The 17,121-nt window shown below is 36.7% G+C and overlaps 1 protein-coding gene across 1 annotated transcript in view; it reads left to right on the top strand.

Annotated features, from left to right (window-relative positions):
- The window catches only part of ZNF385B (zinc finger protein 385B), a gene marked incomplete in the record, with an annotated part of 278,010 nt that overhangs the window by 215,359 nt on the left and 45,530 nt on the right, over positions 1-17,121 (top strand). Inside the window, 1 exon segment of the mRNA XM_072418408.1 lies at positions 4,182-4,292. Within this exon segment, the coding sequence (XP_072274509.1) occupies positions 4,182-4,292 (111 nt within the window).

The raw sequence follows: 17,121 nt of genomic DNA, 5'->3' as shown, positions 1-17,121 counted from the left end.
TGTTTGGAAACATCGTCATCTGTTCAGAAGGGAATCTTACACTACCCCAGGAGACTTGCATACAGCACTGTTTGTGTTGCTTTGTCTCTTACATCTGCTCACAGAGTACATTGTCATTAGGCATGGTGTGCTCTTTTTCCTGTTGTCTGACAATTACTAGTTGAATACTATTTCTGTAGCTCACAAGATTTCACACAAATTCAACTCTGCTGGTCAGACACCAATTTCTTCATGCTGACTTTTTCCTGGCAGAAGAAAATAACTTGAAGAAGTGGTTCAGATATGCACAGCAAATGGTTATTTTATTCTTATCTATAATAAGGTGAGCTTCCATTCTTGTTCATTTCTACATTTTTTTTGTATACCCAGTACAATGTAAAATATATATATTGTATATGTGTACACATTTATGTATTATATATGTATAATATGTAGTTATGTGTATATGTGTGGGTTTAAAAAAAAATTAAGCTTAATTTACAATGGTTTGCACATTTAGGTCTGAAGTGTACAGCAGAAACCATTAAGATATGGGCTCTTGATCTCTTAATGTAAAGGAATTGGGTATCCTAAAGCTACATATACATGATAGATTATTGTTACCCAAGACAAATGGTTGTAAGTGTCTAGCGTAAAGATATAGGATGTACAGCTTTCCCCCAACATCATTCATCAGTTTGTCCCGGTGGGTCAATGAACAACACAGTACTTTCCTATGAAGAAGAGCACAACAGGGTGCTACTCGCTCATCCTACCCCTTCTACTCCATAAAGCAGAGCTGTGATGTGTGTACAGTCATTCTCTTGTCACTGAAAACAATCACAAAAAATAGTTTCCAGGGACAGAAACCAGAAGTTTGTACCAGGCTTAAGGCATCTCTCATCGAGTAGCCAGTAGTAGTTCCCAAAAATCAGCTTCAATGATAAAATCTATTCCAAATCATATTCCAGCTTATCATTCATATTCAATGCAGCTGGACAAAATTGCTATATTTTTAGTTGACTTCCCTTACTTTTTGAATAAATCAACCCTAATTCTACCCCAATTCAGTGATCCTGTGAAGAGTCTCAGAAATTGGGACAACTGAAAATCTTGGATAAATATTTATTTTGTATGAGTTTGAATTAAATGCTGTCCATAGAGTTCAGTGTGTACACAAACCTTATCTTATTGATAAGACTGTGCAAAATCGAAATTATATGCGTTATCCACTGCTAGAAATCAGTTCTCAAGTCTTGACAGATGGAATTAGAAATTATCTAAGGCTAAACTAATAGTTAGGCTACATGTAGGATTATTCCTGTTTCTTGTTAAATGTAACTTTTTGGCAAGTGTGTTATCACTTGGCAGAACTCTGAAATATTTGCACACAGTGTTTATTAGATTTTCCATTATAAAATCATACAGTGCAATGACTGAAAATTATGTATTGTTCATATTGGGTAAAATTTACATTTTGCTTGTTGCTGTAGGCTGTTTATGGAAACATTGGGATTTAAAGCTAAATGTTTATCTGCTAATCTTTAGCCTTCCCTGGTTCCAAACCGCTCACCTCCCCCAAGTCAACATGCTAATAAATAAAAAACGCCTATTGTTTTTACATACCTTTTTTTGGCCTAGCTATTTCATTATTGGATTGCTGTGCTACTCAAGCAGATTAGGGGGGCTAGAAGGGTGCTTTATATAGCTTTTTTACAACATCACAGCACCCTACGTCACTACTCCGTTCTGAGAATAGTGGCAAATGTTAGACAATAAATGGGAGTTTTTGGCTACTTTGACATTTTGTGGCAATGAACGGAGCCAAGACACATCAAACAGAATTCTTTTTACATAAAAGCAACAATAGCAGTAATTGTGATTAATTTGGGGAGGCTCAGTACAAAAACAATACAAAAGGTCCCCAGCACTCTTTCAAGTTAGTATTCAAAAAACTAACTAAACTGTTTAAGCTGCTTAGGTTTTTTTGTATACATTTTCATATACCTGTTACTGCCACCTCATTGACACTTCCATACTCATTGTTATCCACTGCTGGTGCCTCCAATTTTTTACCTCATTCAACTTTTTTTGTGAAAGTTAAGCTATGAGCATGAATAGCCACAATGCCCATCATACCATGAGTGCTAGAGGGTGATTTCATTAAACAAGACCCACAGGAGGTGTAAACGAGGATCATTCAAAGTCTGAAAAGGTAAAGCCACCAATAAATCTGTGACATTAAGAAGAACAAGTAGAAAGGAGGTCAGGGACTTTTCAGATATCTTATACTTTTAGATCAGTAGCTTTTTCCTTTTGACATAGATAATAAAAAACCTCCAATTCTGTCCAAATGTACACATGGAGATTTGCACTAATGCATACTAAATAAGAGATGTAGTTCACGCAAAATATTTTCCATTTTTTTTACCCCCTTTCCATAAGAGCTAGGAGCCTGTTATTTTTTTTTTTTAGGGTATCGGACACAACAGGAAGTAATGAGAAATCCTTGCAGGCACAGGCATCAATTTATCACATATATTACCAAACGGAGGAAAGACTTAACCATGGTTATAATATCCCCATTCCTGCCCATAATGGGGGTATCACATAGACAAAAAAATGATAAATATGGCACCTGAATTGCAACTAAATCCACACAACAACCTACCGAGCTCCATCGCAGGGCACCACCAACTTGCCTTTCATATTCTTCCCTTGATTGGCTGTCATCCCCGGCAAAAACAAGATAAGCCAGGATTGCCGAGTTTCCCTGGCAACTAAAGCTGTGCAGCTCAGCTTTTACACATTTACCCAGCACAATCAGGCAGGTAAAACAGGTGATCACAGAAATGACCTTGGTTGCCCCATTCTGCAATAACTAGCTGAATGATCCTTTAATTTGTACAGAGGGATTTTAGTTCAACTTTAATATCTCAACAGTGAAAACATTTTAACTCAAGAAAATTTAACCTATCTCATTTCATCCAAAACTTAAAACAAAAACTGTTCTTAAATTGGGTTTTAATATTTATAAAGAAATAAATATCCAACAGTAAATTATGATATCATAGTAATATTATTGTATTCCGTTCTACATAATTGTCTGCACCTATGTGATAAAGGGATAAATGCTAAGCATATTGGTGGCCATGGCAATGGAAAGTCAACTTGCTAAATGCTTTATTTCCTGATGTTGGATCTGCATGCTGCTTGCCATATAATTGTATAGGTCCCTCATGTGTCCTCTAAACAGCTAATCGAGGCATGGGCATTACACATACTGTGATGCCACTTAACATCGGGTTCTAAATGAGCGCCCAATTTGTTAGACAAGGGGACCTTCTTTCATTGCTCTACAGTCCAGCTTTGACACCTGTGACCATTCTTCGTGTTTTGGAGGTGGACAGTAGTCAACGGGGGCACTTTGGTCTGCAGTTAGGTGGCCTCGGCTGGTCATCTACCTGTTGATAGTTCACTTGTTGTTTTTCCTTGGACTATTTTTGGTTGGTATAAAGCACAGCATACCAGGGACACCCCACCATGGTTTGGAGATGCTCTGACTCATCTAACCAACAATTGGGCCTTGTCAAAGCTGTTCAGATTTACGCACATCCATTTTTCCCACTTCCAACACACTTCCAAGTTCCTACTGTCTTTTCACTTGCTGCCTAATATATCCCACCCCTTGACAGGTGCCATTGCAGGAGGATAATCATTGGAATTTACTTCACCTGTCACTTGTTTTTATGTTTTGGCTTATTGATGTATATAAATGAATGGTTCTAAACCTGGCTTAGTGTGGATTTCTCTTGTTTTATTACTGGAAAACACATGCCTGTGGGATTATTTGTAAAGCTAGCAAAATTATGTCCTTAGTAAATCAGGACCATAGAATCCTGTGCCATTGAGAACATTTTGTAAACATCTGTAGGTAACCATAGACAGCAATAGACAGGGAAAGGCAAAAATCTAACCCTGAACCATGCACACAGTTTATAATATAATATAAAATGCAGAAAAGGGTGAGAGAAGCAATGCATACTTTATTACAAAAGTTTACTGTCTCTCTTGACAAAATCAATTCTGCCTAAAAAGGTTCGGCAGACAGTAACCATTCCCAGATCTTTATTTATAAATTTAATATACAGTAATAAAAGAAAGGTGATTTCATGTTCTCATATTTTTTTTTTTTATTTTAGATGGACCCAGTACAAAAAGCTGTGATAAACCATACATTTGGCGTTTCCATTCCACCAAAGAAAAAGCAAGTTATTTCTTGCAATGTTTGTCAGCTTCGGTTTAATTCTGATGTAAGTATTTATAATGATCATTGTAACTGTCATACGTTACTACAAATATTCCAAGAAAATTATACCTCTGTGCACTGAATGGTCTAATTATTTTTTTAGGAGGATATACATTTATGGCCAGTACATGGAATCATTTACAAATACACCTTACTAAACTTTGTCCTAAAAAGCTGCTTACTTTTAATGCAGGAAAAAACACAATTTTTACGGGTATACAAAAGGATATTTATCTGAAAACTCTCTTGATAAAAAACTCCTAAATCTCCTAAATGTTTCCCCCCGGAAAAATTACTTTAGCTAAATGGATCATTCCTTATTAAAATATAGCCATGTTTGGAAGGACCCAAACTGGCAAAAAGAAAAACATGGCTGATTCAGTGATATCACAGCTTTTTTGAGTAGTTCATCGTTATTAACGAGTGTATTATCAATGATAATTGGTGATCAGTGATTAATGGACTAATTGGTACTATCTGCCTCAGGGATACTTCTGAATATTACCATTTTGACCTTGTCATTGCATTAGTATAGCTGCCAGCACATAATTTACAAATAAAGACATTCACATTTTCTGTTGAGTTCCCAACATATACAAAACAAGTTTTTTGTGTATTTTGACTTCTTTAACACATTGAATTAACACATTTAATTAGGTGATCATTATCCTTATTTATTGCAGCCAGTGATGTGCAAAGCAACAACTTCTTCACCACTCCAGCTTGTCTTGTGTTTTTTTTCCCACTGGCTGTTTCAGGCTTTCAGGTTCCATGTCTAGACCATGCAGCATTGTTATTTTAACAAAAAATTCTCATACATACACAGAGAAATGGCTGCTCCTACTAATATTCAAAGATACTTGGAGTTAACCATTCTGTGAATCTTCACTTTACTTTCTATAGTGATTTTGACACAAAGGTGTCTCTCAGATCCTGATAGCTCAATAGTAATTTCAATTCTGCACCAATTCATCCAAGAGAGAGTGATATCCATGTGGAAACTGTAATTGCCTTTGGTTGTTTCTGACTCTGGTATTGTGTTGCCAGCAGGAGAATAAGAGTCTTTCTTAGGGCCATTTCAGACCCATGCTGATATGCAGCATTCTGCCGCAAACTCAAGCCTGGTCCGATGTGCTCCTATTTAAGTGAATGGAAGTTGATTGGAACTAAATCACAAGTAAGTTTTTGCCATGTGGTTGCTGTTTTGAATATTGGTGCTGCAACCAAGGCTGGAAGTAAATTTGGTTTCCTGTGGTTTGCCACTCCTACGTCACAGCAGCAGTTTGCTGTGTGCCCGTTAGCAGCCATTCATGTGGTTTTACTCTGCAGGTGATAAAGGGCCCATACTATGAAAATGTTCCTTGCCAACGTATGTGCACAGCAGCACAAATTGTTGGCCAATTGTACCAACCCCACCTTGCCCAGTTTAAATGTTCTTTATTACCTCCAGTTATGTAAGTTGCTTAACTCTAATTCTTTCTTCCTGAAACCAAGGTTAGAATTATGCAACTAGAACAGGGTGGTTCCACAATTTTCTCATCTCCAGTCCTGTTGTTTGGCCATTCATGGTAATTGGATCAGGGTGTCTCTCCTACCTGTGGATATAAATACTGGGGTAGTTTTCCTGGCACTTAGAACTGAAAAGAGTCTCAGACATGTTGCAAAATATCCTTCACGTCCAAAGAACAAGTCCAATTAACCTGGCTACCACTAGTTATACCATTTCCATAAATGAGAACCTCTAGACTAGTTAAATCAGACACTAGCACTAGTTTCATTTAAAAAAAAACAATGTAATTATCTTTAATGAGCACATAACTGCATTTGCTAGTGTATTTTATATCTGCCTCAAATGAAGTTCCTAATGTGGGGTCTCACCCTTCAAAATAAGTGTGCAGCACTTCAGAATAAACAACTAACAAAGTACCGTTTGGTTCTTGGGAAAACTAAATCATTTTGGCCATGGAATGTGGTTATTAAAATGTCAATGTAATAAACCAAAGCAGTAAAATTAAGTCCTTACTTGGTATTGCATCTATGTTCAGACTGTTGTGTCAAAGACTGTAGTGTTTGGCAAGCAGAATGGATGCATTAGTCTTGGTTTATCAGCTGTTTATACTAATGCCAGTTTATAGTCGCGCCCCAGTGGCTATGCCAATATTTATTCTGTCAGCTCTACCAAATGACCGTAGATCTAATAAGGATTATTCATAATGGGGTAAGGAATCTGTGTTTCCATTGTCACAGATACTTCACATTCATGCATGTATGATTTCATTTAAAACGCCATTTATTTTTGCTAGTTGAAGAAAGTAAGCAAGCCGTTGTTATGAATATAAAGGGTACAGTTCTGAGTCTAATAATTGTAATGTGTAATAGTAATTTTATATTTTGACATGCAGCCAAGCTTCTTCCTGTCTGCGTATTATATGTATTAGCTTTCAAAAGAGACCATGTTAGATTGAAAGAGGTTTTAGGCTTCAGGCATCCTTAATTAAACCTAATTTACATAATTATATATTCACCTCAAGAAGAATAAGCAGAACAGAGATGAATTTCAGTAATATGCCCCCAAAGACTATTTATACCATCAATCACTACAGATCTTTGGGCGTGTTTAACCCTCTTAAAGTCAGAGGTGATGCCTAAATGCCCAGAGTTTATTTAAGAGTTTGATTTTATTTGAAAATAACTCTATGACCATTTTGATTACCTATATACTTTGTATAATGTTTTTTAAAGATGACAAATTGACATAAAATGTGATTCTATTTCATTAATATTTTTAATATTGTAAGTGTACCTGTCCAGTATAGTATTAAAAATGGACATCCTCAGATTGCAACCAGATCTGCTGGTTAAAGAGGTTTGTTTGTGAATAAATCTTTGTTAGTGCTTTTATTTAGTTATTGGAGCTTTTAGAGACAGCATGGAGTTAATTGCAGTTAATTGCCGCCACGGTATTTCTCTTCTTTTTGTGCGGACGGAACAGTGTGTGCAGCCATCTTCTTTATCTTCTTCCGGGTTATGCTCACATCACCAAATTTCGCACTATGCATGCTTGAGTTCAAGCACTTTTTTATGTTCTAGGAAAGCCCTTTTTGACAAATGCCGATCTGGGGCATGCGTAGAAGGATCATCCACAGCCTCCTGGGATATGTGATGTATGCCATGGCAGTAAAGAGGAGGGGAGGATTGTTCTGCATGCTTGCTGCAAGTGCAAATCCCCCTGAAAAAGTGCTAATTTCTCACTTCAAAAAACATAAAAAAGCATATGCAACCCCAAGTTAAAAGTACCCTTTTAGTTGTAAGGTGTATATCAGTGCTGGGTAATGAAATGTCCTTCCATTTGGACAACTTATATCTGCACCGTATCACTTCTCGACATAGAAATAAAACTCTCTAATATATTAGCAGCTTTGCATAAACAGTATTGTTGTATTTAGGTTTTATTTCAATATAAAGTATTATTTCTTTGTTTCAGAGTAAATGTAAGTCCACAAGTTTGAACTTAATCAGCACTCTTAATTATTTACCCGATGATCGGTATTAAAAATAATCTTTTCAATGCTATACCAAATAATGGTGTGACCATTAGACAGATGCTATTGTTAATTACATTTTCATGCACAGCAACTCCCCGTTCCATGGGTATAATTGCCACTGGATGCCTGAAAGGTTGCCTCCAAATGTGCTGAACAACTGTTCTTGTTTGTGCATCGATTTATGCATAGTTGATTCCATCTTCACGAATATAGTTGGCACTGTTGCCATAAACATAATACCCACATGAAAGATACATTATGTCACCCATATTTAAAATCTTTTGGCATCCTCAGTTAATGTGTGTTGTTTAATTCCCATTCACAGCATATTTTCCTATCAGCACCAAAAGTACTGGCCAAGAGTGTCACTCTTAGCTTTTAAATTGTACAAAAAGTCTGCCAGTTAATGCAAAGGTATTTTGTTTGCCGCAGTTGTCACACACAAAAGTTTTTATTATATGTTATAGTTTCTTTATCAAAGTGTGACTCAATGTTCAAATGCTACTAACCTATAAATTCCTATTTTTTCCTATTCATGGCAAACCCATCCATAAGCAGTATGCATTTATATGTTGAAATCTACTAATAATATCTCTAATTAAAGTATACACCGCCAGATTGTCCATGGAATGTCTAATTTTAAAGAAATCAAAACAAGTACTTTTTCTTGCAGAAATGTCACATTTCAATATCTATTTGGTGTCTATTGAACACTGCGAAGTCTTATGCCTGTAATAATATAAGGAATAAAAATTGCCCGTATGGATGCAAACATGTTATGGGGCATTAGAAGAGGGTATTCATAAGACAGAATTTCTTTCCATTTGCCTGCAGTCTGACCTTGAGCATAAGGTTGTTAACTGGGGTGGTCAGACAGGTGACAGCTTTACCACTACTGAAATCATATTCCCTATTGTGGAAGTTCTGGCCACTACCAAGTGCACTGCAGAAGAAAAGTTACTCTGAAAGTAAAATGTGCTTAGTTGAACAATTAAAGTAGACCTATCATCAGATTGTAAATGGTATGTAAATGGGACACTTTCCCTTTAAAATAAATTTTTTTATTTGTTATTTATTTACCTTTTTAAACATTTCTTTTAAATTTCCTGCCCTTCCGTGCTTACCGCTGGGGATGTGGGGCATTGCGTCATCAGTGGGCTTTCCTCAAATATAAATGAATAAGCAAATCTCGTAAGAGTAAGATAGGAACTTGTTTGTCCACATTTGCTGGCCCTTTTGGAAGGTGCATCATCCAATCTTGGGCTCATGTGTGATGGGACGATATCATGAAGAACCTGTTAGAAAGATGGCCGAGTGGGATGTTACAGAAAGCCCTGTAGATGAAGAAGTGAAATTTTAAATGCTTAACGCTCACTAGTTCAAGTTGTGGGGATGGACTGGTGCTTTAAGCAGCATTTGGACTATAGCAGAATATTTTGTGTTGGCTTCTTATCCTTCATACATTTAAGCATTTATGTGTTCATTTGCACTCTTATCTCTAGGGTCTGTGTAAGGAAAGGGGTTACATTTAGGAGTTAGAACATTGTTTCTCAACCTTTTTTAACATGTGGGAACCCTTGAAATTGATTTCAGGTTTATCAGGGAACCCCTGCTATAATTTCTATATACACAACTCACAGTACAATATCATGGTAGCCAATAGGAAGAATATCATTGCTGTCACCTAAATTGACCTAAGAGACACAAATTGCTCAAGGAACCCGACAGTCTCTTGAGGAACTTTAAGGTTCCAGGGAACCCTGGTTGAAAAACACTGGGTTAAACTAAGGTTTGGAAATAGGTTGGGAGACCAAGCTATGGTTAATGATTATACTAGGTTTAGGTTAATGTTTAATATTAGGTCAAAACATATCTAAAGCCCACATTTTTTATACTTAGAAGCATGTAACTATCACAACAAAACTCTAGTACCTCCATCTACATTCAGTGGAGGTCACATCGTATTGTGGACACTAAGCACCTAAATTACTCATAAATATTTTAACATTTAATAGAGCGCTCTTTTTGAAGAATTTTAAAAATGTACAGAAGTATCAATTATGACAAATTATGTTATATTTAATAATGCATCAGAGGCTAAAAGAAAATATAGGTTGCCTTTTACGAAGGAAGGAGAAATGCTTTATCCAAAGCAAGGAGATCGGCTCATAGAAAATAAATCGTCATTTTGCCTCAATGTGTCATCCTGAATGAATCCCCGCAGAGGTTTGTATTCATTATAAATCTGAACCACTAAATTATTCATTAGCATTGTAGGCAATGCAATGATTTCAGTTCATCTGATGACCCCATCTAACACATTTATTACATTTTACATAAAGCCCTGAATCTATGACACTTATAATGGCTTTCTGAGATGATTTTAAGTTAGTTTGAACAGGATAGAAACATAGTGAAGCCAATTACAACAATGACTGTCAGCCGAGATGTCTGGAGGGAGAAGATCTGGGATTTGTGCATACAATTAATATAAGTTTTTTATTATAAACATGTCACTTTTGAATTGTCCGCTCATGTAATAGATTTTAAAAAAAAGTTGATAGTAGAAAACTCTACTTCATCATCATTATCCTGTGTTTTTTTACAACTTGCCCTCCTTCCAACATTTAAAGAATTAAGATGCTCAACCCCAACTCCAACCAAATTTTCTTGTTGGACCCATTACTTTAGAAGGAACCTGTCAAGAGATAAATAGGTAGCTGCTATTGATGGTTTGTTTAATAAAGGTCAGTGCTTTGGGGTTGTCACCCTTTCCCTTCTTTTACTATTTGGTGAGATATTGGGGTTGAATTGATAAAACAATATTGGACAAATAAATAAATACTTGAATATAAACCGTTCGGAATATATAAAAATAGGTAAAAACCTAGGGCTAAAACTGTAGTAAATAGAAATTCCAATAAAATTTGCATTACTAAGTGCATTTATAATGTGTTATTTCCAAAACATTTAATTAAGAATGGAAATAAGTCATATATGGCTCACTCTGTATATTGTTTCCCCCCTTATTAGGTTAGTGTATTATGTACTTTTGAGTTGGTCATGATGGGTCACCTGGTATTAAAAGATCTTTTGTGCATTATTGTTGACCTACAGTAGATGGTGATGTATTCCTATGTATAGTGTGTAACTAAATCGACTAGGGTCTCACTCAGCAAGAAATTTGTATACACTTTACATAAGGACATAGCGTTATCTACTGGCTTAAACTGGGACATATTTTATAATGGGGAAAAATTTATGATTTATAGCAAATATGTAGTTTTACTTTGAAAGTGAATTTTCACTTTAGTTAGTGAATGTTTGCTAGCATCATCAATGCAAGCACATGCAAGCTTTTTTTCTGTGCATGTAAGTGAGTATTCTTTGCAAAGTAAATTTTGCCCACATTCGTTAAAAGTAAACATTTCCCTGCAAAGTGATAATTCATACTCCAATCAGGGGTCCCAAAGAGATTCTTTTGACCCCCAAAGGACTACAATACCCGTCTTCACTCTGGTCTATAGACCATCGGCCTCTCCGCCTATGCATGGCCCACATTGTACTGTTTTAAAGACGTAGGGAATTGTAGTAGCGGTGCTATTTCAGTGAAGAGAAAGTTCCAGCCACTCATAACATTAAGCCCCGCATTGGACTGTTTTATTGATGCAGGGAATTGTAGTAGCGGTGCTATTTCTCTATTATAGGCTTGTTCCAGATTGAATGTTAAGCAAAACCTCCTTGTTTCCATATGAAAAGGTTTTATATCTAATGGAAAGGAAAAACTTCCTAAATTTTTACACTTCCAAGTTTGGCTTACGACTTTGTCTAAATTTTTAATTTTGGCCATCTGTGTATTTGAGTTTGACACCCCTGCTCTAAGTGAACAGCCCAAACTGCTTTAGTCGAGTCACTTGACACATATGTCAAGATATCAAGTGTCTTGACATATAGAATGCTTATGATTGTCACAGATGTGGCTCACCAAGTAGTAAAGGAAGGTTAGAAAATAGGAGATAACAGAGCCGGAACATTCACCTCCAAATCAGTTTGATAACTCATACATTTCTGTCCCTACAGATCACATGTAATCACAAATAGATGAATCAAACTTTCTGTTTTTTATGCAGCTATTTCTTCCATGTGACTGTTTTATGAATGTCATAATATAGATACAGGTAAATTGTCTGAGCTATTGTATATTACGATTTAATACTGATTAGTTATGAAGTGTTGATGGCCAACTCTCATTCTGGTGTCAGAGAATGGTACAGTAATGTTAGCCAAGTTCAGGAGCCATCCTTTCATCACCAATAAATGCCACGATAACGCTCACTTCTAATGTCAGATAACTTACATTTGTCTGCTAAGTAAGAGAATTCCCAATGATTGTTGGGATAGGAGAGTATTAGGATAGATTTGAGATATAAATTTGGTGATTAAAACAATAAATCTCAGAATGTTGTGGAAAAGAATTCTATACTTGGAGACAAGACTGACAGAATGATAAACATTTTTCATCCCGCCGACTTCCATTAACTGCTTTCTAATGAGCAAAATTCTGGGCATTTCAGATTTGTTTTGGCCTTTCATTGACAGAACTCAAAGTATTCACTAAATCTGTCATGAAAATTTGCCGTAGCATACTTTTTGGAACATAGTTAGAAAGTAGCAAAGAAGTTTAAATATGCTTTCCAATGTAATGGGCATAAATGATGTTGACCCAGTTCCGACCCACATTCTGTATAGCAGGCTTCTGTTAATAAGTTTTCTACAAATATAAGGCTGAAATGTAAGCAGACACTTGTTCTATAACAATAAAATGTCCTTCAGGGATGGACATAGGCAGGTGCAAAGTATGCAGCTGCATGAGGGCCCTGAACCCTTTTTAGGCAACAGAGGCCCACACAGGTGGCCCCAAGTCAGTTCTGCATAGGGGCCCACTGTCAGTTACATCCCCCACTGCTTCCCTTATTTGTTCTTTTTTCATCTGTTATTCATTGGGACTGTATAAGTATATCTGTTTCATAATTGTAATATATATATTGGGTGATCCACTAGTAAAATTCCTACTAGTAAAATTCGTTCTTCATGCCAGCCATAAGCTACAATATTAAACTTTACACATTCTGATCAATCCCCAAAGCTCTAACTTTGATTCCTAAAATAGTTATTAATAATCTTTACTCCATAATAATTCGCTTTAAAACCCCCTTGAGGTAATGAAGTTACTGAATGAGAGAAGAAGTTAATTAAACTGAACATTTCATGTTCTTAGAAGAAAACATCAAACTGCATTTCTTCCAGTGTACATCACTTTGAATGTAGTTGTCAACTTTTGCATTCTTTTTTTTTCTTATTGCTTAAAACTTTGTGTTCTAGCATGTTACAGGATACCTGAACAGTAATTAGGAAAGTAAGAAGGCTTTTGCATAACAGTTTCTTGGTATATTTAAAGTGTATTTGAAGCTTAAACTAAAAATGTTATATATAGTTGTGTTTGTGTGTGATTCTGCCTGTAATGCACTTCGAGGGAGACTATCTATACCCACCCACAAGGAGACATTAAAATGACATTACCATGGTACAACTTTTATGAATTTTATTGTTTGGGTTTAGATCTATTTTTTTAATCTATTTATTTTTTGTAGATGCTGAGGAGTTAAGGCAGGGTCACCCCTGCCTCTTCATTCCACGATTTTGCACAGTTCCCTATGGCTGGTACCTTGCTGGCCATTCAAGCACTTACACAACAGCACTGGTTCAAATTTTTTAGAATGATTAGGATAATTTTCCTCTCTTGGGAAGTCTATTGAAATCTAATAAACAGTCAAACTTTCATGTTAAGTACAAATCCCCTGATATTGTCACTAAAACTGCTTGTGGAAATGTGCAAATACATTTTTTAAAAGAGGCAAGGCAGTAAAACATTTTTCTAGAGCCGTTTTTTTTAATTCATTGTAAAGTCCCTGAACATAGTATTGTTACTAGAATTGCTGAAATGGGGGAAATCAGGGGGCATGTGGGAATATACCCCAAGTATATGTATATGTGCCCTACGTATTTGCTTTTTCTGTACACTGAAGTTAAATTATAGGGGTGAAAACACATATTAGAACCTAGGAGGAGGGGTTTATATGAATTAAAATGCTTAAATGCTAAATATCTAAATTCTGGTGCAAGTTACCTCTCTCCTACTGGCTTCACAATGTTTCCCATTGTTAGGCTAGGGGGACTAGCCCAACTCATTACAGTGTAGCACTTCAGGTAAGTCAATTTTACTTTGTCCCAGACTTTAAATGGCTTCAAACAAAATAACATAAACCAGCTTAATTTAGCAATCAGCCAAATGACTTTAGCAAAAAGTCCTGCAAAGTTTATTAATTCCACAGTCCAGCCACCAATGTGGCCATGCCAAGAAAGCACTTGGTACACAGGTTGCACAGGGTGGCAGTATCAGTCTTCCACCTACAAACATGGAGCTCACACATATTGCTGCTTCCAGCAATTCAGCTTTCTCCAAGACTGTCACACTCCCCTATTTATTAGAATAGTAAAATTCACCCCTACCCGTAACTTCCCCAGACATACTCTCTGGGCCAGTCTGTAAACCCAGCCTGTACTGACGTGGGACAGAAAGACCCACCTGGACTCTTCCCACAGTAGACAACCTGTTGTCAGAGGGACCTTAAGCACCCTTGTGCACCACCTAAACCTGAATTATGCAAAAACACATGCTTTTTAGTTTTTGTTTAACTTGGACATGTCCCCTTGATTACCAGCAATTGTGTAGACTAGTAGACACTGTATTTTATTGAAATATAAACTTTCATGAAGATATGCTGTTTTTGTGAAAATTGTGAGAGAGATGTAATACATGGTAAAGTGGTATAATTCTTTATCTTAATCTTCAAAAAACCTAATCAGTTTTGAGTGAGTTGACCTTTTAATAGATGAATTGCTTCCATTTTGCCCTGGTATTGTAAACTCCTCTGGGGCAGAGATAAATGTTCAGTGCTCTGTCTAGAGTACTATAGAGTAAATGTAATAAAATGAGTTATGAATCTACCTGGGGCAGACATTGCTTACATGATAGAATGTACTATGGGAGATGCTTGTGCTGAGACCACAGAGAGCATATTTGGTGTGAGAAAATGTCAGCAGCAGCTAAACACATTTTTATTGCTTTGTCTTTTCTCCACTAATATTTATTGGATATTTGTAACTTTCTCATGCGTGTACTCCTCTCCCTTTGTTTGGCTTCTTTATAGCTCTGCTTTCTTTACTCTATCCCGCTATTAATTTTCTCATGTATTCCTCTTTATTTCATCCTTATTGGCTTTGCACTTCCTCTCTAATTAAGAAAACCATTTCAGGTTAAAGCTGAACTCTGGGCCCCCCTTCACTACCCCTCATCCACCACCCCTGCTGAACAAAAACATCTTAATGCTCCTTGTACTTGCTGAAATCCGCAATCATGTGATGCTCTCTTCGCAAGTAATTCTGGAGAAAGGATCCTGTTCAGAGTCAGGTCCTCTCAGGATCTAGACAAGTGTCTACTCTCAATGATATCATCATGAGAAGAACCTCGGGGGCTGGATAACCACAGCCCCCTCCCCCCAGACAAACCCATTAATGACGTTGAAAGGTATTTAGAATAAAAGTTTTGTCCTGATATGGTACAAACATAAGCATCTGTTTGATTGTTTTGTTTTAAATTTCTTTGCCCTCACTGTGTTAAAAACTTGCCTTTTCACTTTTAATTGCTTATGACTCTTTGGATGCTCTTCATTAGATACATTGACCTGCTCCCCCTACCCATGGTCTGGCATCCAAGGGCCTAGTGGTGTCTGGGGAACCCACACATAATCTACAATCCTGTAAATGCACCGACACTTACACTTTACCAGAACCTTGGCTGCTTGAAAGGGGCCAATTATAGGCATAATGTATATACATAACATAGTTTATGTATAGAATCGTCTATTTACACTATCTGGCCCCCCTTCCTAAACCACCTGCTCCTAATACATAAAAATACCTGACAAGAGAAAAAAATAAAATTATATTTACCTTACATCACTGGTTCTATAGAAAGTAGGGCAGACGAAATCTGGTGAGAAGATGCTCTTGAAATGGCCTGGAGTGCTTTCTCAAAAGATTTTGTATCCTTCTGGCTCCACAGCAATATCCCTGGAAGGATTGTGTTGTCACTGCCAGTGACTCAGAAGATAGGGATCAGTTAAGTATAATTCTAAACATTTTCTTGGTGTGTTTTAAACTACTAAGAATAGGGGGTTTTGTGGGCACAGGGTTCATTTAAGTGTAGGGTCCACCATGCATTATTGGTAATCATATATAGTTATCAGAATACAACATTCTTTGTTGCAATATTCATTAAAGTTCGAAAGTTAGAGGAAGAGAGAGGGAAAATAACAAAAACAAGAGCAAAATATAATCACAGGTATGCTTTAATTATTTATCATTCTTACCTGTTTTAATCTACCTGTTAAGTCACCTTTTACCTTACTGGCCCCTTTATCTTACTTGTCTAGAAGTAATGGAGCAAATTACAAAGGAATCTTTCCAGCCAATTTGTTTCATTTCTTTTGTGTTCTTCATGTATCCTTTCTTTTTTCTTTTAATTATATGTTTATGTTTGTGCTGGAGGGAATGAGATGGTTCAGGCTGACATACCATTGTAGCAGATTGATGTAGATGTTCCTGGCATAAGTTCCATCAGTCTTTAATTACCAGTCAGGTCAGTTGTCTCACATCTGCGGAGTGACATGAGCAATGAATATTAATTTATGGCTTTGTTTCATCTTGTGTTTTTTGTCTGTCTTGTAGGGCTTAGTACTGGCTAAAAGGCTTTACTTCTCTGTCTTTCTTCCTCACTTTCTCTCTCCATCACTACCTCTTTCTTTTTCTATCTCGCACTCTCCGTGTCTCCTTCTATTTGGGCCTGATTTATTAAAGCTCTCCAAGGCTGGAGAGAATACACTTTCATCACTGAAGCTGGGTGATCCCGCAAATCTGGAATGGCTTTCTATAAAGTCATTTGCTATTTGCTAGCAAATGATTTGCATCCTGAACCAGGTTCATTCCAGGTTTGCTGGATCACCCAGCTTCACTGATGAAAGTGTATCCTCCTCAGCTTTGGAGAGCTTTAATAAATCAGGCCCTTTATCCCTTGCACGTTCTCTATTTTTCTCCCTATCCTCTTCTCTCCCTACCCCTCTCTTTCTCTCCCTCTCATCTCTCCCTCCTCTCTTTTTTTCTCTCTTT

This window comes from Pyxicephalus adspersus, chromosome 7 (assembly GCF_032062135.1).
Source record: "Pyxicephalus adspersus chromosome 7, UCB_Pads_2.0, whole genome shotgun sequence".
Lineage (NCBI taxonomy): Eukaryota > Metazoa > Chordata > Amphibia > Anura > Pyxicephalidae > Pyxicephalus > Pyxicephalus adspersus.
Note: the sequence above shows the minus strand (reverse complement) of the source record. Positions and strands in the feature narration are given on the sequence as shown.